The 22,283-nt window shown below is 40.5% G+C and overlaps 1 protein-coding gene and 1 long non-coding RNA gene across 2 annotated transcripts; one reads left to right on the top strand and one right to left on the bottom strand.

Moving 5' to 3' along the window:
• Positions 1-1,714: 1,714 nt before the first annotated feature.
• On the top strand, positions 1,715-14,804 carry LOC144007091 (uncharacterized). Its single transcript, XM_077506385.1, has 2 exons — positions 1,715-2,204; positions 12,737-14,804. The coding sequence occupies exons 1-2, from the start codon at positions 2,081-2,083 to the stop codon at positions 14,548-14,550; spliced, it is 1,938 nt and encodes a 645-aa protein (XP_077362511.1). The 5' UTR covers positions 1,715-2,080; the 3' UTR covers positions 14,551-14,804.
• On the bottom strand, positions 3,236-5,414 carry LOC144007816 (uncharacterized). The gene is made up of 4 exons (XR_013280384.1): positions 5,204-5,414; positions 4,724-4,875; positions 4,397-4,546; positions 3,236-3,724 (listed from the first exon to the last, which is right to left on the bottom strand). It is a non-coding gene; the product is annotated as an uncharacterized LOC144007816 (long non-coding RNA).
• Positions 14,805-22,283: the final 7,479 nt, after the last annotated feature.

The following is a 22,283-nucleotide window of genomic DNA, read 5'->3' as shown; positions in this document are numbered from 1 at the left end:
CAGCAAGTTAGCTAAACCTCGGTGTTTATAGCTGGCTAAACATTAGTGTTTTGTTTTTTTTGTCTTTGAAAGCATCATATCAGTCATTGTTATTCTTTGTCCATCATAAAAAAAAAATATTTATGTCACCCTAGCCATGGATGTAGTTAAGGTTATATGGCTGGTTGGGATACTCCGGAGACGGGTGTCCGTTCACAAAATGCTGCATGAAAAATTAAAACAAGATAAGCTCGGGGCACTTATTAGGACGCTAAGTTTGCCAAACTTGACGAAGCTTTGTGTTAACGTTAGCTCGCAACATTTAGACGAATGCAAAAGCTAACAGAAGACATTAAACTAACATTAACCACTGACTGAACAAGCTTAACTTAGATGGCAATGATATTCTAGTAATATATATTATTCATTAATAGTAACGACAATAACTTTGATATCGTTTTGTTATTGCCCCGAAAGCAAACTACACTACAGCTAGCTAGTTAGCCCGATAGAGTTAGCATAGTCTTACCTTAGCACAGTCCGATTTACATACTCCGTAGGCACACCGCTTCATCATTTTGGAGGTCCGGAGCTTGTTAATGGTTGTCACTCTTCTTCCGTAAAGTTTTATGGTGGTTAGCAGTCTCGTAAGCCATCAAATAAAATCAATCAGACTATGGACGTCATCGAGAGCTGAGTAAAGCTTGACGGACTATGCTTACATAGCAACGGTTGCTAAATGTGTGATTGGTCAATGCTCGTTTGGGGGGGGCGGAGTTTGCGAAAGGTCAATTACGGATACAACTCACCTGACTTTTGGCAGCGATATTCGGCCGAGCAAGAAAAGAAAAAGTGTCGTCAATAGTGCATAGAATTTGCCGGCACTCGACTAGAACTTTTCCTGGCTCAAAGCTTTAAAAAAAAAAAAAAAAAGACCAGAGACTCTTGGGTGGATTTACAGATTTACAGTCTGAGGTAAAACAGCAAGGATGTTTAAAAAAAAAAAAAAACTGTGCTACTTATAATTCTGGGGTACATTATCACAATTCATTATAATCCACATTTATCCAGATTTCTCCTTACTTTGGAAGCATGTATTATTTTGGTATGTTTGAATTTGATAATAATGTCTATACACAGTTTCATTTGATAAATCTTATGATTATTCTAGCGAAGTTTTACATTTATAAGTCTAAATTTACACATAAGAAACAATCCTTTATTGATTTTATTTTGTATCCATGAGAAATTATTTTTTGTCATTGTCTGGTTGTCTGTGTCCAAAAGCTGTAAAAACGTATAACTATTGCAAACTTATCATTTATTTATATGATTTTGTATCAAAATATTTTCTTTTCTTTCAGTTATACTATTGATTTGATTTGGTTTAGCTTTTGTATGTTTTAACTTCCCTGGCGTGTTCTATGTTCTAATTGTTTATAGTGTATACAATGATTTTATTATTTCCCCCCCCAATAGTTTGTATACCGATTGAGTGAATAGAGATTTAAAAAATAAAAACTAAACTGGGCTACTCGTATGTACAGGAAGTAAACATGTTTCTTATTATTCGTCCGAGTGCAGTTTAAAGGTCTATTTATTTTTATTATCCAAATGAATCTAGAATTAAACGTATAATTTTATGAGCTTTTTTTTTTTTTTTTAAGTAAAATTAAATATTAACATTTTCGTGACATGAGATTTGTCCAACTGTGATTGCCGTAGATTTCACGTGGTAGCAGAAGAGCGACTCCATTCCAGGCACGACGCGTTTACGCTCGGCTTCACTATACAAATAATTCAACACGAATTCGTACGGAACGAACTGACACATCGACACTTTGCCCCGTCACTACTTTATTGAAGTCAAACATAATTGCTCCGTTTCGTGTCTGGTTCAGTCGTATCTCTCGGCCCTCTTTATTTTGTCTTGGTTTAGCTTAGCTTAGCTTAGCTTACCTTAGCTTAGCTTAGCTTAGTTTAGCTTAGTTTAGTTTAGCTTAGCTTGCTAGGCGCCAAAAACCGAGACGCGTTTGCTATCGACAAATTGGCTCAGCAGACGTCAATCGTGAGCGTAAAGTGTCGTGAATATCGTGTGAAGATGTTCACAATGGCGAAAGTCAAGTACGAAGAGGAGCTTTGTGGAGCACAGGAGGACAACGAGCGACAACGTCAACTGCTGGACGCCGTTTACAAGCAGCCTCGAGTTGTGTTGAACAGAGCAGGTTTGTCACTTGTTTCATCGACACTTTTCAACCATATGTACGTTTTTATTTCTGTAATGACTCTTCACCTGGTCACTTTGTTACGATACACACTTAGTTTTTTTCTTCAGTCGGTTTGGTACATTTCTCAGTCGATGAGAATTGGATTTAGCAGAGCTACAACTGAGGTAAAGTTAGCCGCCTTTTCTTTTTACGCGGTCAAGTCAGCCGCCTTTTCTTTTTACGCGGTCAAGTCAGCCGTCTTTTCTTTTTACGCGGTCTAGTCAGCCGCCTTTTCTTTTTACGCGGTCAAGTCAGCCGCACTTCATTTTTTCTGTTCGCCCTTTTCTAGGATTTACGGTAGTGTGCTCGAAGAGACGCTTCGGCCTTGGGGTGAACCCCACAAAAGTGCCTAGAAAATGAATTTCGCTCCACTGTCTGGGCACGACTTGTTCAATGCATTTTTTGATAGATAATACCCTTCTGAACTTTGGGTTAAAAGTTCACCCAATGTTTTCCTGCCCCAGTTTTGTCACAAGCCAGAAATGCATATATAGGTAAATAACAAAAAACGAAAATCTTGTGCTGCAGTTTTTGGTCATAAAACGTCTTTCATTAAATTTGGCAACATAAAATCATTCCCAGATGTTATAAATACATATACCTAACATCAGAAACAAGTATTGGTGGTTTGGTGTACTCATGTGAATTTAGATAATTAAATATATCACATTTGTGCTAAAAAAAAAAAGCTTCAACTAGAAGTGACACCAGCACACGAATGTTACATTTAGCTATGTTTATGTTTCATATATAAAAACAATTCACAACCTACTATGTAATGAAAGGTGCACAAGAAGCAACATACATCGGCCAAAAATGGCTGAAAATACTACAATGCACCACAAACTTGGAACAAGGCAAAATGGACTAGATGAAAATAGATACATTCAGAGCCCAGATTATTGTAACATATAGAATATTTTTTAAAGTATCAGATTATGTCACAGCATGTCATTTATACCCCCCACCCCTGCCCCACACACAAAAAATATTAATAAAAAAAGAATCAAATAAAAATCAAATGTACATTCACAATAAAACCATGGAACTTCATTGGAACGGCTCTTTTTTTTTTTTTTTTTTTTGGGCAGACCAATTTAACAAAGGTCTGTGTTGTGGAAAAATTGAATACACTTTTTTTTTTTTTTTTGCTTGAAAAGTGTTCCAATGGAGAGTTAACATCTTGATAATGAAACAAACAAAATGGCAGATTTTACAGCCCTGTACTGTAAAGTGTCCTCGTATGCCATGTGATTTTCCAACCTGATGTTGTACCAGATGTGTTAGTGTCACTTTCTTGGCTTACGTCAGTAGACTCAGTAGTTGATGTATCTGATGAGTGAGGTACCCTGTCTAAAAGTTTGTCAGTTGTTGATAATGTGTCTACAAAAAACATTTCAGAGGTGTTGCGCTGGAAAGGGGTGTGAAAAACCAGCTGGGGGAAATCACGCCTCAATCTTCGTTTCAGTATATCCTGCCTGAAATAGAAAATTAAAGGGAAAGATGAGCACAAGATACACATATTCACATCACACTAGGGCTGCTCTATTATGGAAAACTAATAATCACGATTATTTTGGTAATAATTGAAATCAAGATTATTCAAAACAATTATATTTTGTTCAAATCAAGAAAATGTTTAAACATTTGAAAATAAGACAAATACAATCATATGAAACACTATGATTATGTAAGTTGCTTTTGGACCCAACAAAATTTCTAATATATTATTATTATTATGTTAGCAAAAATTTTAACTTGGGGTGCAGCGTGTGCAGTAAGCTAGTTTTGACACGGGTGTATGGTAAAAGAACTCGTGTGGGCGTGCCACAAAAACAACTCAAAATTAGTATTATTAATACTGCAGCTATCGAATATTTTGGTATCCGGATATCCTACTGAAAATTCGAGTGAATAATCGTATATTTGGATAGAAATAAAAATATACCTATAGGCCTATATACTTTCTTGGTCAAAGAACAAAAAAACAAATTTGCATGTAATAATTAACAACCAAATGGTTTTCATTTTTAGATAATCAATTTTATTTATTTCAGCGAACAATTTTTCTCTGAAACAGTGAGATTTTCGACAAATCTCTCCCCATAAATTTCGGTCAATGTTTTTCAGTGTGAAGATTTATAAGTTACCTGTAGTCTGAAATATCAAGATCCTCGTGTTTTTTAACAGTGTTCACAAACCCTCTTAGCTTGTCCGTTCTCATCACATCTTTGTCAACTATAATCCTTTGACGGATTACTTGTTCACAAAAGAGTTTGTAGCTCTCAGCATAGGGTGGTCTGAAACACACACACACACACTCACTTAACATGTGCAAAGACTGAATCATGCTTTCTAATTAATGCTGTCTCTAAAGGTAAACAGAATACGAGTGACACATTGTTGACCAATGCTTTACTTTTGAAATGTGTAATTTTAGTAAAGTGGCAATGAAATAGTGCAATTTAACAACTCACATTTGTTCGTCCCTGGTTTCTGTTGCTGTTGACTTTAAGAACCTTGTGTAATCTCTGAAACAAGACTGCACATCCTTTGTGACAGTCTTTGTCTTGAATATGCAGAAGAATGGAACAGTCTTGCTTCATCTCAGCTGCCTGCAGCAACCCATCTTTAGACAAAAAAGAATGACATTGTAAGTGTTATTGTCACATCACCTCTTTTTACAGTATATGCACATCACATATTTACAAGTAAAGTGTTTGTTGAGGTTGGTGAGAGAGAGTTTGGGGGAAAGGGAGGGTGTAGCTGTGACTCTCTATTATGACTCTGATGGGCATAGCTAACCCGAGTTTGGTAACCACTGTTGGATTCACTCGATAAATCATTCAGCAGCTCGTAGCCTTAAAACTTAACCAAGCAACAAACTATTTTCAACCCTATACTAAATATCGGTCACATTAATAACAGAAACGAGCACTCCTGTGTGTAGCACATACCTGCCGACAATGTTTCTGCTTTTGCGAGATGATCCCTCTTCCGTGTGCCTTCCGATCCCAGACGAGTATACTTTGAATTTTTTTTTTACAAATGATGCAGATGGCTGGAAGGACGGGGTCAGCTGAAGCGAACCTGAACGGAAACAAAGTTTTTTGCCCCACTTTCTTTTTTTTTAACTTTTTTTTTTCTCCTTTCGCTCTTCTTCGCTCTCCGACGTTGTGGTCGCCATTTTTGATATGCGGTTGCTATGGTGAGGAGAAAGCAGCAGCTACGTGATTGGCTCATGTGACCTAAATCACACCACTACCGACCTAATGGCGCTACGCCCACACCAGAGATCACTGCAAAAAATTGGCAAGTTTTCATAGGGTGAACTCCACGGATTCTTACTTACTAATAATAAATCTATTTTATGAAGTAAAGATTATTTAGTGCCCCTGGTAGTGAAGCGAAACTGAACGAAAACGTGTGTGACCTGACGGCCGAGCTGGCACGGAGAATGTTACCGAGAACAACATAGGGGTTTCAAAATAAAAGATCAGTTTTCAAAAATAAAATTGAATTCAAACGCAGTTTAAAGTATGCGTGATTTTATTATTATTATTATTATTATTATTATTAGTATTATTATTATTATTACCCGTTTAAAAGATGTTTCACAATAACAGTACCAATTCAAATTTCACTGGGAATGCACTCTTGTGGGGTGATATTGAGCAATAACATTGATATGTACAATATTAAGTTAACAGTAATTTAAAATGAAGGAAAGGTTGAAATTGAGAAAAAAAATAGGTGTGTGTCATCGAGCAGACATGCCACTTTGAGGCAGAACTAATTTGGGGTCAATAGGTCATATGACCTAGAAGCTATTAAGCAGAAAATAAGTGGAAGTCTAAAATGAAAAAAATAAAAAGGTGTGCATCATCATTCAGACATGGCACTATGATGCAGCATTGGTTTGGGGTCAATGGGTCACATGGCTTGGAAGCTATTGAGCTCCGAAGCTAAAATTTACAGATGTACAGGGAAAAAAAATTGTTAAAAATAAGTGGAGGTCTAAAATGAAAAGATAAAAGGTGTGCATCATCATTCAGACATGGCACAATGATGGACCATTGGTTTGGGGTCAATAGGTCACATGGCCTGTAAGCTATTGAGCTCCGTAGCTAAAATTTACAGATATACAGGAAAAAAAAATATTAAAAATAAGTGGAGGTCTAAAATGAAAAGATAAAAAGTGTGCATCATCATTCAGACATGGCACTATGATGCAGCATTGATTTGGGGTCAATAGGTCACATGGCCTGGAAGCTATTGAGCTAAGAAGCTGAAATTTACAGATAATGAGAAAAAAAATTGTTAAAAATAAGCGGAGGTCTTTTTTTTTTTTCTTTTTTTTTAAGGCTGTATGCAAATGAATATGTACAATTTTCTCTTGTTTCCTACAATATTAGTTGCTGATGTCATGTTGATCAAAATGTATGCTGTGTTGACCCTAGTCTCACACCTTGACTCCGCAACATTTTTGCATTATTTTTTTTGCATATTTATTTTTTTGCACAATGAAAAATGGTTGAACAAGTTACAATACGTCAACCATATTTCTATATATTCCCAGTTTTTTTTTTTTTTTTTTTTTCGAGGCAAATGTTAACTTTTACTAATCAAAAATCAATTCAACCAATGAGCAACCCGTTTTCTGAAATTTGTGTTTTCATCTCTAATATTCTAATATAAATTATGGTGAAAACAGTGCCTCTGGTTTGGCAGACCGGGGTGGTGGTCCCCCCTTTTTAAGAAGGGGGACTGGAGGGTGTGTTCGAACTACAGAGGGATCACACTCCTCAGCCTCCCTGGTAAGGTCTATTCAGGGGTGCTGGAGTGGAGGGTCCGTCGGGAGGTCGAATCTCGGATTGAGGAGGAGCAGTGCGGTTTTCGTCCTGGCCGTGGAACAGTGGACCAGCTCTACACCCTCAGCAGGATCCTTGAGGGTGTGTGGGAGTTCGCTCAACCAGTCCACATGTGTTTTGTGGATTTGGAGAAGGCGTTTGACCGTGTCCCTCGGGGAGTCCTGTGGGCGGTGCTTCGGGAGTACGGGGTACCGGGCCCCCTGATACGGGCGGTTCGGTCCCTGTATGACCGTTGCCAGAGTTTGGTCCGCATTGCCGGCAGTAAGTCGGATTCGTTTCCAGTGAGGGTTGGACTCCACCAAGGTTGCCCTTTGTCACTGATTCTGTTCATAATTTTTATGGACAGAATTTCTAGGCGCAGCCGAGGCGTCGAGGGGTTCCGGTTTGGTGGCCTCAGCATTGCATCTCTGCTCTTTGCAGATGATGTGGTGCTGTTGGCTTCTTCAGGCCGGGATCTCCAACTCTCACTGGAGCGGTTCGCAGCCGAGTGTGAAGCGGTTGGGATGAGGATCCGCACCTCCAAATCCGAGACCATGGTCCTCAATCGGAAAAGGGTGGCGTGTCCTCTCCGGGTCGGGGATGAGATCCTACCCCAAGTGGAGGAGTTCAAGTATCTTGGGGTCTTGTTTACGAGTGAGGGTAGGATGGAACGGGAGATCGACAGGTGGATCGGTGCAGTGTCTGAGGGTGATGCGGACTCTGTATTGGTCCGTTGTGGTGATGAAAGAGCTGAGCCAATAGGAGAAGCTCTCGATTTACCAGTCGACCTACGTTCCGACCCTCACTTAGCTCGTGACCAGTAGCGTTCCTAAGCAGCTTGGCACCCTCGGCAGGATTTCTGGTAGTGCCCCCCCTCCCAGAGCGTGCACAACTTATTAGACCAAGCACAAACACGACCCCCACTCAAATTATTAGACCAACCACAAAATATTTACATTTAGAGCATTTCCCACAGTTATTTTATACTTAATGGTAGAACCGTACGTCACAGTGGTATTTTCGCTGTAGAGGAAGAAAATAACGTGGAAAAAATGCTGCTGAAAAGTCAACTTACTGTAGGTTTGGCAACACAAGATGGCCGCCGCCAGCTTCACTTTTCGCTACAGCATGAGCAGCCCAGTTAATTTATGACGTCCGTGCTGTATCAGCCTGCACATCCACCTGAGAATCTGACCGTGATCAGTTTTTTTTTTCCTTTTTTTTTTTTTCCTTTTTTTTTTTTTTTTTTTTTGAAGGTTTGAGCCAGGACAGCATACTAGCATTTTCATTTCATTTTCTTAACTAAAGAGCCAGACCTGTCACCAGAAAGAAAGTGCAGGGGGGGGTCATTACCTTTTTTGGGGAGCACACTTCATCAACCTGAATCTAATGTTGTTCAGGTTGAACAGTGGCATTGTGACAACTGCAAAAGTGCTCAAAAATATTTTCTATCACTTAAAAGCGGCGGAATGACTGTGACCCAGCCCCTTCTATCTGAGATTAGCTAGCAGTTGCCTTCATTTGCTTTTTGGATTTAGGGCTGTACGATATGGATAAAATTTCGGATAATTTTTGCCAGACATCTTTATTCTTTGGTCTTTGACTCAGCATGAAACTTCGCATCATTTCAGTGTTTTATAGAGGTGGGAATCTTGGGGCACCTCACGATTCGATTGCGATTACGATTCAGAGGCTACGATTCGATTATAAAACGATTATTGATTTCCCCCCCAGGCAGCAGAAAAAAACAATGTATTTTGGTGCTTTTAATGTTTCGTACATTAGTTACAAAAATAGTACAAAAGTCCTCTCAGGCCTAAATAAACTACTATTTCAGTATCAAGTTAACAGTTCAAAACAGTAAATAAAATACTCAAGTCCTCATTCTGTAACAACAGCTTTTAAGTATATTCAGTCTTCAACAGAATAAAACATAGCACTGAGCAAAAATATATTATTTTTATCCACTCAAAAGTGCACTGAGGTATAAATGAAAGACAATGTGAACTACTACTTCAATACAAATGCCTAAAAAAAAAAAAAAAGTGCTTACCTGCTTTTTAAGTTGTGTAAAGATGTAAACATTAAAGTTTCTCAGAGGTACAAAAAAAAAAAAAAAAACCTCAAGTGCTTTTCTGCTTTGTAACTTGTGTAAACATGAACGTGTAAACATTAAAGGGAACGTTCGGCTTTTTTAACATGAATCTCAATTTGATCCTCACCTCCCGTGTGTGCGATCAGCACTGACTTACCCCTGACAGCGTTCGGTGACACCAGTTCTGGTTCGACGTTGGACGAGAGGAAAATAGTCCAGCAAGCTGGCTGGGGTCTCGGAAATAAAGCGTTTTTCTTCTAAAAACTATTTGTTTTCAAAAGCGTGATACATTTCCACCACAATACTCTTTTATGAATAAAATCAGACGCCATTACCGCCAGCCTACTTTTCTGTTCGTTCGTTCGAATCACTGCGCGGCGCCCTATAGAACGCTAACCGACGCATTGCAGCCAGCTAGCTGATACTTCCGCCTGAAGTTGTTTGCCTTTTCGGAGCAGGTCTGATCTCACGAAGAGGTGGGTTGGTCAGCTCAGCCATGCTTGTTGTTGTTTGGAATCTCGAGGCGTGAGTTGTGGATGTGTACTCTCGGTCCGTCGCATTAAGCGTCCCGAAGACCGCGCGCGCTACTGCGTTTCAGTTCCGCGTACTTTTCGCTCCGGTTAACTTTTAGTTTCGGTTCCCTTGGCATATTTATATAATCGGAATTTGGACGTTTGTGAATCGTTCTCGATTGTTCCACGGCCGAATCGTGAATAATCTAAGAATCGGAACTTTTGCACACCTCTTGTGTTTTATGGTGCCTTCTGTATTTTGTGTTATTTTATTTATAGTTATATTTACTTATTCACTTCCCTACATCTTATTTTATTTATTTTTTTGCTTTTATACTTACCTACTTATATTTACTATAATTAATTTTATTTTGTGTTATTTTCTTTCACTTGTGTCCACTGCAAGACTGATTTCTATTCCATGCACTTTGTATGCAGCAATGGATGTTTTAAAGTGCTTTATAAAAAAGATTGAGTTGAGATATGTCGATAATATACAGAAACGACATATGGGTTCAGTGAAAATATCAATGCATAAGGATGTGTAAAGTGGTTTATTATTATTATTATTATTATTATTATTATTATTATTATTATTATTATTATTATAACTTAGTGACAGTCATCAACCGTGACAAACTTGGCAATAAAAAAAAAAAGAAAAGAGAATTCAACTTACATTGAACTGCAACTATGCTTTAGTGATAAATAATTTTATGCTCCAAAGTATTTGTTGTGTATGTGTGATTGCGTGGGTCTGTTAACCGCATACTGTGTATTGCTACAATTTGTCCGTGCTGTGTGGCTTGACTAATCAAAACAAAAGTTTGCCACTCACTTGTGAACGTTGTTTAGTGGACCAGTGAACGCAGGATTCCCAACTATGTCAACTGTGTCATCCTGGATCCAGGTTTGGCGTTTTCTCACTGCTCAGTCATTGGGTCAGTGCCGGCCGGCGAACGTGCACTACTATCTAACGCGGAAGTAGATTTGGCTAATGCGCGTCTCTCCGGAGCGCGCGTCACCCCCCCAATCCCGATTACCATTGGCTAGCCGTAGATGTCAATCAAAGCCAAATTTGAAAGGATGTATGTGGTTGGCTGGCAAGCCATGCTTTACTTGAACAGAAGGCGCACGTTTACGTGACTGCTAAAAGTAGAAAAATAAAATAAATTCTCCTTTCCCTGTCGTCCTTTTGCTCACGAGCGCTCCTAGCATCTGCCTAATCTGCCTAATGGCAGGAGCGCCACTGGTTGTGACCAAAAGAACGAGATCCCGGATACAAGCGGCCGAAATGAGTTTCCTCCGCAGGGTGTCCGGGCTCTCCCTTAGAGATAGGGTGAGAAGCTCGGTCATCCGGGAGGGACTCGGAGTCTGCTCCTCCGCGTTGAGAGGAGCCAGCTGAGGTGGCTCGGGCATCTGGTTCGGAGGCCTCCTGGACGCCTCCCTGAGGAGGTCTTCCGGGCATGTCCCACCGGCGGGAGGCCCCGGGGACGACCCAGGACACGCTGGAGAGACTATGTCTCCCGGCTGGCCTGGGAACGCCTTGGGATCCCGCCGGAGGAGCTGGTTGAAGTGGCTGGGGAGAGGGAGGTCTGGGTTTCCCTCCTAAAGCTGCCGCCCCCGCGACCCGACCTCGGATAAGCGGAGGAAGATGGATGGATGGATGAATTTATGGTGAATTCTAGGGCTGGGTATCGATTCAAATTTCCAGGATCGATTCGATTCGCAAGGGTCCGATTCGATTCGATTAATGATTCACAACGATTTTCGATTCATTTGAGGAATTCATGCAGCACCTATTTTAGACAGTCAAAAGTACAAGTGCTGCAAATAGTAGAAACTTCTTGCTATTAATTAGCTTCTTGCTAATTTAATGCATTAGTAAAAATATTATTTACATTAAGAATTGAATCAATTGCAGTTACATTAATACTGTTTTATTTAACACGGCCTTATAATAACAATAAATAATAATTTAAATCAATTACAACCACAGTACAGACTATGTAAAAAAAAAAAAAAAAAAAAAGTGACAAAAAACCACTGACACTCACTCATTGTTTTTTTGTGCAAATGTTCCAATGGTGGTTGAGGGGATGGGGTGGGTGGGGAGATGATTGATACTGGCTTCCTCCGTGTAAGTGACACGGGCTCGGAAGCATTTGTTTGTGTGTGTTGAATGTGTGTGTGGGTGTGTGGGGGTGTGTGTGTGTGTGTGTGTGTGTGTTGGGGGTGGGGTCGATATATCTATACATGGCTTGTAGAGTGTAAGATTTATATGAAAATGTATTTATTATTTATCTGAAATTTCAGTCTTATAGAGGTTGTAATCATGTTTGAACAGCATTAAAATAAAATATTAAGGCTTAATGTTCCGTTCATATAACATTCTTCCATGCTCAAGGTGTGAATCCTAAAAAAAAAAAAAAAATCGATTCTGCCGATTATTGAATCGATTCGAGAATCACGCGATGTAGTATCGCGATATATCGCCGAATCGATTTTTTTTTTAACACCCCTATTCATTATTATTACAATATCTGACCTATTGTGTGGAAATCTGGGCAAATGCAAATAAAACAAACACCAACTCTGTATTCAAATTGCAAAAGAGCTATAAGAATTATTAATTAATCCAAATATACAGAATCAACACATCCATTATTTATTAAATTAAACACAATGAAATTTTATGACTTGGTTGAGTTTAAATTAGCACCAAATTAGACACAGTCCTTATGATATAAGGGGTGCACATGTCTATAATAAAAAAAAAAACAAATATTAAGCAAAGGTGTGTATGTGTTAAAGGTGTTAATTTGTGGAATCATTTGGGAATTGCCCTGAAAGGATGTGACTCACTTGTTGAGTTTAAAAAAAATTGTTTAAAAGTAAAAAAAAAAAAAAAAAACTTGTGTATATATTTGTTGTTCATTCACTCATGTGGCCCATGTGATAAACTTCAATATAAAATACATAACATCACAATAAATTAACTTGACCAAACCATGTGTATCTTGTGTCTCGCAGATGTCAGTGAAAAATATATTTGTCCTGAGCGGAAGGAGCCAGAGTTCCCTGGCGTGAAACAGGAGGAGGACTTGGAGCCTCTGCAAGTTAAAGAAGAGAAGCGGCAACAGCCTCCCAACATCAAAAAAGAGGAGCAGCTGCCACCATACATTAAAGAGGAGGAGCACTTCATAGAGTTGCCCGTGACTGGTGTCCATTTGAAGACTGAAGATGAACGTCAATATGAAGAGAACAAAGGGGCGGAGTCTCCAAGCAGACAACAAATGACAAATGATGACAGCCGGTTAGCTCTCATGTCAGATGGTGAAGACGCGTCACACGCTCCTCACACTGCTGACGATGAACAGTGTGACGATGATGTGACATGTCACACTGATGGCAAACGGTGGAAATGTTCTCAGTGTGGAAAAACCTTTGGTTCCAAGTCTCAATTGAGAAGACACGCGATGGGCCACACTGGTGATAAACCCTTTGCTTGCTCAGTTTGCGGTCAAAATTTTGCTCAGAGGGGACACTTAAAAAGACACACAAGAACCCACACTGGTGATAAACCCTTTGCTTGCACAGTTTGTGGTCAAAATTTTGCTCAGAGGGTAAACTTAAAAATACACACAAGAACCCACACTGGAGAGAAGCCTTTTGCTTGCTCAGTTTGTGGTCAAAATTTTTCTTCCAAGGGATACTTAAAAACACACACAAGAACCCACACTGGAGAGAAGCCTTTTGCTTGCTTGGTTTGTGGTCAAAGTTTCTCTGAGAAGGGAAGTTTAACAAGGCACACGCGAATCCACACTGGAGAGAAGCCCTTTGCTTGCTCAGTTTGTGGTCAAAATTTTGCTCAGAGGGGACACTTAAAAATACACACAAGAACCCACACTGGAGAGAAGCCCTTTGCTTGCTCAGTTTGTGGTCAAAATTTTGCTCAGAGGGGAAACTTAAAAAGACACACAAGAACCCACACTGGAGAGAAGCCTTTTGCTTGCTCAGTTTGTAGTCAAAGTTTCTCAGAGAAGGGAAGTTTAACAATGCACATGCGAATCCACACGGGAGAGAAGCTCTTTGCTTGCGTGGTTTGTGGTAAGAAATTTCCTGAAAAGGAAAAATTAAAAATACACACAAGAACCCACACTGGAGAGAAGCCTTTTGCTTGCTTGGTTTGTGGTCAAAGTTTCTCTGAGAAGGGAAGTTTAACAAGGCACACGCGAATCCACACTGGAGAGAAGCCCTTTGCTTGCTCAGTTTGTGGTCAAAATTTTTCTTCCAAGGGATACTTAAAAATACACACGCGAACCCACACTGGAGAGAAGCCCTTTGCCTGCTCAGTTTGTGGTCAAAATTTTGCTCAGAAGGGACACTTAAAAATACACACAAGAACCCACACTGGAGAGACGCCTTTTGCTTGCTCAGTTTGTGGTCAAAATTTTGCTCAGAAGGGACACTTAAAAATACACACAAGAACCCACACTGGAGAGAAGCCTTTTGCTTGCTCAGTTTGTGGTCAAAATTTTGCTCAAAAAGGACACTTAAAAATACACACAAGAACCCACACTGGAGAGACGCCTTTTGCTTGCTCAGTTTGTGGTCAAAATTTTGCTCAGAAGGGACACTTAAAAATACACACAAGAACCCACACTGGAGAGAAGCCTTTTGGTTGCTCAGTTTGTGGTAAGATATTTCCTGAAAAGGAAAAATTAAAAATACACACAAGAACCCACACTGGAGAGAAGCCTTTTGCTTGCTCAGTTTGTGGTCAAAGATTCCCAACAAAGGGCAACGCTGAGAGGCACAAGTGTGCTGATGAGAAAAGCAGTTGATGAATGAAGCTTGATATGATCTCATTTAGGAATTGACATTTAAAATGGTGCAGAAATTTATACCGTTAAATGAATGATTGATCTGTGTACTTGTTGTCAGAAAGACTGGGGGGAACAAAGTTTGTTTCGGTTTCACGTACGTCTTCTTTTGATGTAACACACGAGTTCATTTCCTTACTTCCGGCAGCACCATTTCAGTGTGCGTTACAGACGATAAGTATTATAGTTGTGAGAAATAACATCCATATGTGCTATATATGCAGTTAAATGTGTGTTATTTATGTTTATAGTTCACGTAACTTCTGTGTTTAATTGGCTCGTTTACATTGTACGGTGCTCAATTGCCTCGTTAACTCCGCGGAGCTTCGATGCTAAAACTAGAACGGTGCCGCTCACGGCCTACACGGAAGCTCGTATTAGCTCTTACCCATCCTACATTGTTTGTAATGTAGCTCTTTTCGTTTCCCATTTGGGCTTGTATTTTAATTCCTGCATCTTATTCTTTCTGTTTCACACACACACACACACACACACACACACACACACACACATATAAATCCAATTTATATTGGACAAATAATATTCCACCTGCTGCCATTAAAGCATTCAAGACATTCCAGACTCCTGATTCTCTGACCGGAATCAATGGTCCATTCTGCCCGCTTCAAATCAGCGTAATTCTTATAATTAATGTGGACAACACTACACTTGTATTGTGTGTTGTACAGTGGCATGAAAAAGTATCTGAACCTTTTGGAATTTCTCACATTTCTGCCTAAAATCACCATCACACGTGATCTGATCTTTGTCAAAATCACACAGATGAAACAACAGTGTCTGCTTTAACTAAAACCACCCAAACATTTACAGGTTTTCATATTTTAACAAGGATAGCATGCAAACAATGACAGAAGGGGGGAAGAATAAGTAACTGAACCATCACATTTAATATTTTGTGGCCCCCCTTTGGCAGCAATAACTTCAACCGGACGCTTCCTGTAGCTGCAGATCAGTCTGGCACATCGATCAGGACTGATCTTGGCCCATTCTTCTTTACAAAACTGCTGTAGTTCAGTCAGATTCCTGGGATGTCTGGCATGAATCGCTGTCTTGAGGTCATGCGACAGCATCTCAATGGGGTTCAAGTCTGGACTTTGACTTGGCCACTCCAGAACGTGTATTTTGTTCTTAGAAACCATTTTGAAGTCCATTTGCTTCTGTGTTTTGGATCATTGTCTTGTTGCAGCATCCATCCTCTTTTTAGCTTCAACTGTCTGACAGACGGCCTCAGGTTTTCCTGCAAAACATCCTGATAAACTTTTGAATTCATTTTTCCATGAATGATTGCAAGTTGTCCAGGCCCTGAGGAAGCAAAACAGCTCCAAACCATGATGCACCCTCCACCATGCTTCACGGTGGGGATGAGGTGTTGATGTTGGTGAGCTGTTCCATTTTTCCTCCACACATGACGTTGTGTGTTCCTCCCAAACAATTCAACTTTGGCTTCATCAGTCCACAAAATATTTTGCCAAAACTTCTGTAGAGTGCCCAAGTGCCTTTTTGCGAACATTAAACGAGCTACAATGTTTTATTTTAGACAGCAGTGGCTTCCTCCGTGGAGTCCTCCCATGAAAACCATTCTTGGCCAATGTTTTACATATAGTTGATGCATGCACAGCGATATTGGACTGTGCCAGTGATTTCTGTAAGTCTTTAGCAGACACTCTAGGGTTCTTTTTTACCTCTCTGAGTGGTCTGCGCTGAACTCTTGGCGTCATCTTTGGTGGGCGGCCACTCCTTGGGAGAGAAGCAACAGTGCCAAACTCTCTCCATTTGTACACAACTTCGCTGACTGTTGATTGATGAACATCCAGACTTTTAGAGATGGTTTTGTATCCTTTGCCAGTTTTATACAAACCAACAATTCTTGATTGCAGGTCTTCCGACAGCTCTTTTGAGTGAGTCATGGTGCACATCAGACAATGCTTCTCATCAAGACAATTCTGACCAGGTGTGTGTTTTATAGTGGGCAGGGCAGCTTTAAGTCACTCATCAGTGATTGGGCACACACCTGACTTAAATTGTTTGGTAAAAATTTGTTTCAATTGCTCTTTAAGTATCCTTAGGCAGAGGGTTCAGTTACTTATTCCTCCCCCTTCTGTCATTGTTTGCATGCTATCCTCATTAAATTATGAAAACCTGTAAATGTTTGGGTGGTTTTAGTTAAAGCAGACTGATGTTTCATCTGTGTGTTTTTGACAAAGATCAGATCACGTTTGATGCTGATTTTATGCAGAAATGTGAGAAATTCCAAAAGGTTCAGATACTTTTTCATACCACTGTATGTATCTTAGCCTATTTTGAAAATGAATTTGTTTTGAAAACGTAACATCAACCTGACAAGTGGCTGCAGATTATAACTGACGGCTATAATCTTGTCATGTTGACATATATTAGTCTAGTATTGTTAAAATATGAGGATTACTGTTAGATCAGCAAGTTAGCTAAACCTCTGTGTTTATAGCTAGCTAAACATTAGTGGGGTTTTTTTTGTCTTTGAAAGCATCATATCAGTCATTGTTATTCTTTGTCCATCATAAAAAAAATATTTATGTCACCCTAGCCATGGATGTAGTTAAGGTTATATGGCTGGTTGGGATACTCCGGAGACGGGTGTCCGTTCACAAAATGCTGCATGAAAAATGAAAACAAGATAAGCTCGGGGCACTTATTAGGACGCTTAAGTTTGCCAAACTTGACGAAGCTTTGTGTTAACGTTAGCTCGCAACATTTAGACAAATGCAACGGGAGACATTAAACTAACATTAACCACTGACTTAACAAGCTTAACTTAGATGGCAATGACATTCTAGTAATATATTTTATTCATTAATAGTAACGACAATAACTTTGATATCGTTTTGTTATTGCCCCGAAAGCAAACTACACTACAGCTAGCTAGTTAGCCCGATAGAGTTAGCATAGTCTTACTTTAGCACAGTCCAATTTACATACTCCGTAGGCACACCGCTTCATCATTTTGGAGCAAATAAAATCAATCAGACTATGGACTGTTGTGTTCGTGTTGATAATAAATGCTGAGGATGTTTGCTGTTGCTTCAAGTGAACATTTATTTATATCAGGTCGACACATGCACACGCCATCTGTGTTAATGCACTCTTCCTCATCACTCCTTTCAACACTCATTGACAGCAGCGACTCCTAGTGGTAACACTGATCATAACATCCCCCTTTCTTTGAGGTGATGAAATCAACGATAAACATTAATATCAACGTAAGTTTGATTTTTTTTTTTCATTCAAATTTTTGCAAACTCCAACATGCTTGAATGACATATCAAAACGAACATTTGATTTAACATTTTTTTTTCTTTTTTTATTTTAACATCAACTTTATACATCCAGTCGATCCGATTTCCTTATTTCTCGTTTTGACCTTCTCAACGCATTTTTGTCCGGTGGAATGTTTGCATTACAGCTCATTGGAGGTTTTGGAGTTGTTATTCCAAGCGGTCCAGGGTGATCGTTGTGGGATTCCCTCGATGCCTGTGGAGTCTTCAAGAGACTACGACGATTTCGCCTGAGAACTTGTCCATCCTCCGTCATGACTGTAAATGATCTTGGTGCAACTTCCTGTAATACTGTTCCTTTTGTATTCCAACCATCCGCATCCTCAATCCTAACTGGGTCGTTGTTTGCCAGTGGAGACAGTGGCCTGGTTGAAACATCATAAAATCGCTTTTGTGTCATCTTCTGCTTTTTTAGCTTGTTCTCAAGTTTCTTTTGTGTAGTAGCATTTGAATATGCAGGAAGCTTTGTGCGTAGCTTTCTGCTCATCAGTAGTTCTGCAGGTGACAGTCCGCACTGAAGTGGAGATGCACGGTAACTTAGAAGTGCCATGTACGGATCAGAATCGCTATCCGCAGCCTTCTTCAGCAGTTGCTTTAAGATGTGGACACCTTTTTCTGCTTGACCGTTTGATTGTGCATAGTGGGGACTTGATGTCACATGACAAAACTCGTACTGCTCTGCAAACTTTTGCCATTCCCTGCTACTGAAACATGGTCCATTATCACTCACCACAATGTGTGGAATACCATGCCTGGCAAATATGGATTTGGTGTGTGTGATCACGCATGTCGATGATGTGTTTGCAAGCAATGCCATTTCTGGAAAGTTAGAAAAGTAATCAATGATTACAAGATAGTCTTTTCCTTTAAGGTGAAACAAGTCCATCCCTACCTTGTGCCAAGGGGATATGGGCATTTCCGGTATCACCATTGGTTCTTTGCTTTGTTTGCTTCTGTGTTTTTGACACGTTTCACACTGACTCACAAGAGTCTCAATGTCCTTGTTTAGTCCAGGCCAGTACACTGACTCTCTCGCTCTCCTTTTGCATTTTTCTATTCCGAGGTGTCCTTCGTGTATTCTATTTAGTAGATCTGGCCTCAGAGATTCTGGGATGACTATTCTTCCTTTCTTCAGCAATAGTCCCTCAACAAAACTGAGATCTCCTCGAACATGGTAATAGCGAGGGCATGAACCAGCTGGCCATCCATTGTCCATGTTCTGAATAACACTCTGTAGCTCAGTGTCATGTGTTGTTGCATCAGCAATTTGTCTGGTTTTTATATCAGATACTGGCAAAGCACTCAACACCATGTTTATGTGACTTTCAATCTCCTCACCAGTTGTACTCACGCAGCTCTCAGCAGGTGCTCTGGACAAGGCATCTGCAAGTACCAAGTGTTTTCCAGGTGTATAGACCAGCTCAAAGTCATACCTTTGTATTTTCATCATTAAGCGCTGGATGCGCGGTGACATCTCATTGAGATTCTTCCTGATAATGGAGACTAGCGGGCGGTGGTCAGTTTCCACAGTGAAAGACGGCAGTCCATAGATGTAACTGTGAAACCGTTCCAACCCGTATGCCACGCCTAAACACTCCTTTCCAATCTGGGCATACTTGCATTCTGTTTTTGTCATAGCCCTTGACGCGTAAGCTACTGGCTTCCAGTACTGTCCCTCTGCTTGCAGAAGTACTGCTCCAATACCATCTTTGGATGCGTCAGTAGACACTTTGAGATTTTTTTCTATGGTCGTAGTAGGCTAAAACAGGTACTCCAGTAAGAGTTTCCTTTAGTCTTTGCCACTCTTGCTCATGTTTTGCAGCCCATTTAAAGTCACAATCATTGTGTAACAGCTCACGGATGCAAGTTGTTTTCATTGTGAGGTTGGGAATAAATTTGCCTATAAAATTTACCATTCCCATTATGCGCAAAACGCCAGCTTTGTCTGTTGGTTTTGGCATGTTCAGTATTGCTTTTATTTTGTCTTGATCTGGTTTTATTCCTTGGGCTGTGAGTTTGTCACCCAGGAAGAGAATTTCTTGCACTGCAAACTCACACTTAGCTCTGTTGAGTTTCAGTCCATACTTTTGTATGCGCTCCATCACTTTATAAAGTCTCTGGTTATGCTCTTGGAGAGTCGAGCCCCACACAATAATGTCATCAACATAAACCCTGACTCCCTCTAGGCCTTCAATGATCTGTTCCATTGCTCTGTGGAATATTTCTGGTGCGGATTTTATCCCAAATGGCAGTCTAAGAAAACAATACCTTCCAAAAGGTGTGTTAAAGGTACAGTACTTAGTGCTGCTCTCATCCAGTCTTAACTGCCAGAAACCTTGTGAAGCATCTAGTTTCGTGAAATAGTTTGCTCCTGCCATTTCACTGATGATTTCCTCTCTCGTGGGTATTTGATAGTACTCACGTTTGATGTTCTCATTCAGATCTTTTGGGTCCATGCATGTCCTCAATTCACCATTCTTTTTCTTTGTGACGACCATGGAGTTGACCCAATCTGTAGGCTCCTCCACCTTTTCGATCACGCCAAGGCTCGTCATCCTGTCGAGTTCCCGTTTGAGGGCTTCACGCAATGGAGCTGGGACCCTACGTGGTGCGTGCACCACTGGCTGGGCGCCTTCCTTCAGCTGAATTTTGTATATAAAGGGCAGTGTACCAAAACCTTTGAACACATCAGCAAAGTTATGTACAATTGCATTGGTGTCACATTTCAAATCTGTCTCAATACAGTACACTCTTTTCACTAGCCCTAGCTCTTCACAGCTCTGGTCACCCAACAGTGACTCACATTTGTCACTCACCACAGAAAAGTGTACAGTGTGCTCTTTACCTTTAACACTGACATTTAGTTTACAGGTACCAAAACACTCTATAGGTTGGCCATTGTAATCTTTCAACCCCAAACTCTTCCTGTGTATTTTGGGTTTTACCTGCATTTCTTTCACATCAGATATGCTAATGAGGTTTGCTTTTGCACCAGTGTCCAGTCTCATTGTCACTATAGTTCCATTGATCAGCAGAGACGTGATCCATTTGTCCTCATTTGTGATGCCGTTTACTTTTACTTCTTCATTTTCCATGTTCACCATTCCAACAAAGAAGGTGTCACTTAAATCTGTGTCATCCACTACATTTACATGTTTCCCTTTCTTTACCTCCTTCTTTTTCGTGAAACATTGTCTGGCAAAGTGATTCTTCCCGTGGCAGCTGGAGCATACTTTACCAAACGCTGGGCATTCCCTCGGCTTGTGTTGTGATCCGCAGCGCTTGCATAAAAACGTGGCGTCCTCCGTCCGCTGTGCAGTCCGGGTCTTTTGGCGACGTCTCCCGCTCTGATATGACACAGCTCCAACCGGTGCTCCTTCGCTCGTTGGTGGTGTGGCACTTGACATCTCGCTGAACGTTTTCATGTGCTTCTGGGACAGCTCACTTGCCTGGCATATTTTAATAGCCATGTCCAGAGTCAACTCGGACTCACGAAGAAGTCTCTCCCTCAACTTCTTGTCTTCCACGCCAAAAACAATTTGGTCTCTCACCATCGAGGCCTTTAATGTCCCAAAATTACATGACTGCGCTTTCAAACGCAGGGCCGTCACAAAACTGTCAAACGGCTCATCTTGTAACTGCACACGAGACCTAAACATGTACCGTTCATATGTCTCGTTCTTCCTCGGAGTGCAATGCGCATCAAACTTAGCAAGCACGACGTCCAACTTTTCACCATCCTCAGCCGCATCAAACACGAACGTGTTATATACTTCAATGGCCTGTGGCCCAGCAAGAGTTAGCAGCAGTGCTACCTTTCTCGAATCCGGCTTGGTGTCCAATCCCATGGCCGTTACATACAAGTTGAACTGTTGCTTGAAAGCACGCCAATTTTCGTCGACGTTCCCCGTCAGTTTCAGACTTTCTGGCGGCTTCAAATCCATGTCGGCTTCTACGGCGGTCGTCCAACTCACTCAGTTCACTCCTGGTACCATGTTGTGTTCGTGTTGATAATAAATGCTGAGGATGTTTGCTGTTGCTTCAAGTGAACATTTATTTATATCAGGTCGACACATGCACACGCCATCTGTGTTAATGCACTCTTCCTCATCACTCCTTTCAACACTCATTGACAGCAGCGACTCCTAGTGGTAACACTGATCATAACATGGACGTCATCGAGAGCTGAGTAAAGCTTGACGGACTATGCTTACATAGCAACGGTTGCTAAATGTGTGATTGGTCAATGCTCGTTTGGGGGGGCGGAGTTTGCGAAAGGTCAATTACGGATACAACTCACCTGACTTTTGGCAGCGATATTCAGCCGAGCAAGAAAAGAAAAAGTGTAGTCAATAGTGCATA

The sequence above is a fragment of the Festucalex cinctus genome, chromosome 1 (assembly GCF_051991245.1).
Source record: "Festucalex cinctus isolate MCC-2025b chromosome 1, RoL_Fcin_1.0, whole genome shotgun sequence".
NCBI classification, from domain to species: Eukaryota; Metazoa; Chordata; class Actinopteri; order Syngnathiformes; family Syngnathidae; genus Festucalex; species Festucalex cinctus.
The sequence above is the reverse complement of the archived record's forward strand: the minus strand, read 5'-3'. Positions and strand labels throughout refer to the sequence as shown.

Excerpts from the sequence above, each read along its gene's own strand:
- LOC144007091 (XM_077506385.1), top strand. The coding sequence starts at position 2,081 with ATGTTCACAATGGCGAAAGTCAAGTACGAAGAGGAGCTTTGTGGAGCA. Across the intron at positions 2,205-12,736 it reads AGTTGTGTTGAACAGAGCAG|ATGTCAGTGAAAAATATATT; the intron begins GTTTGTCACTTG and ends TGTGTCTCGCAG.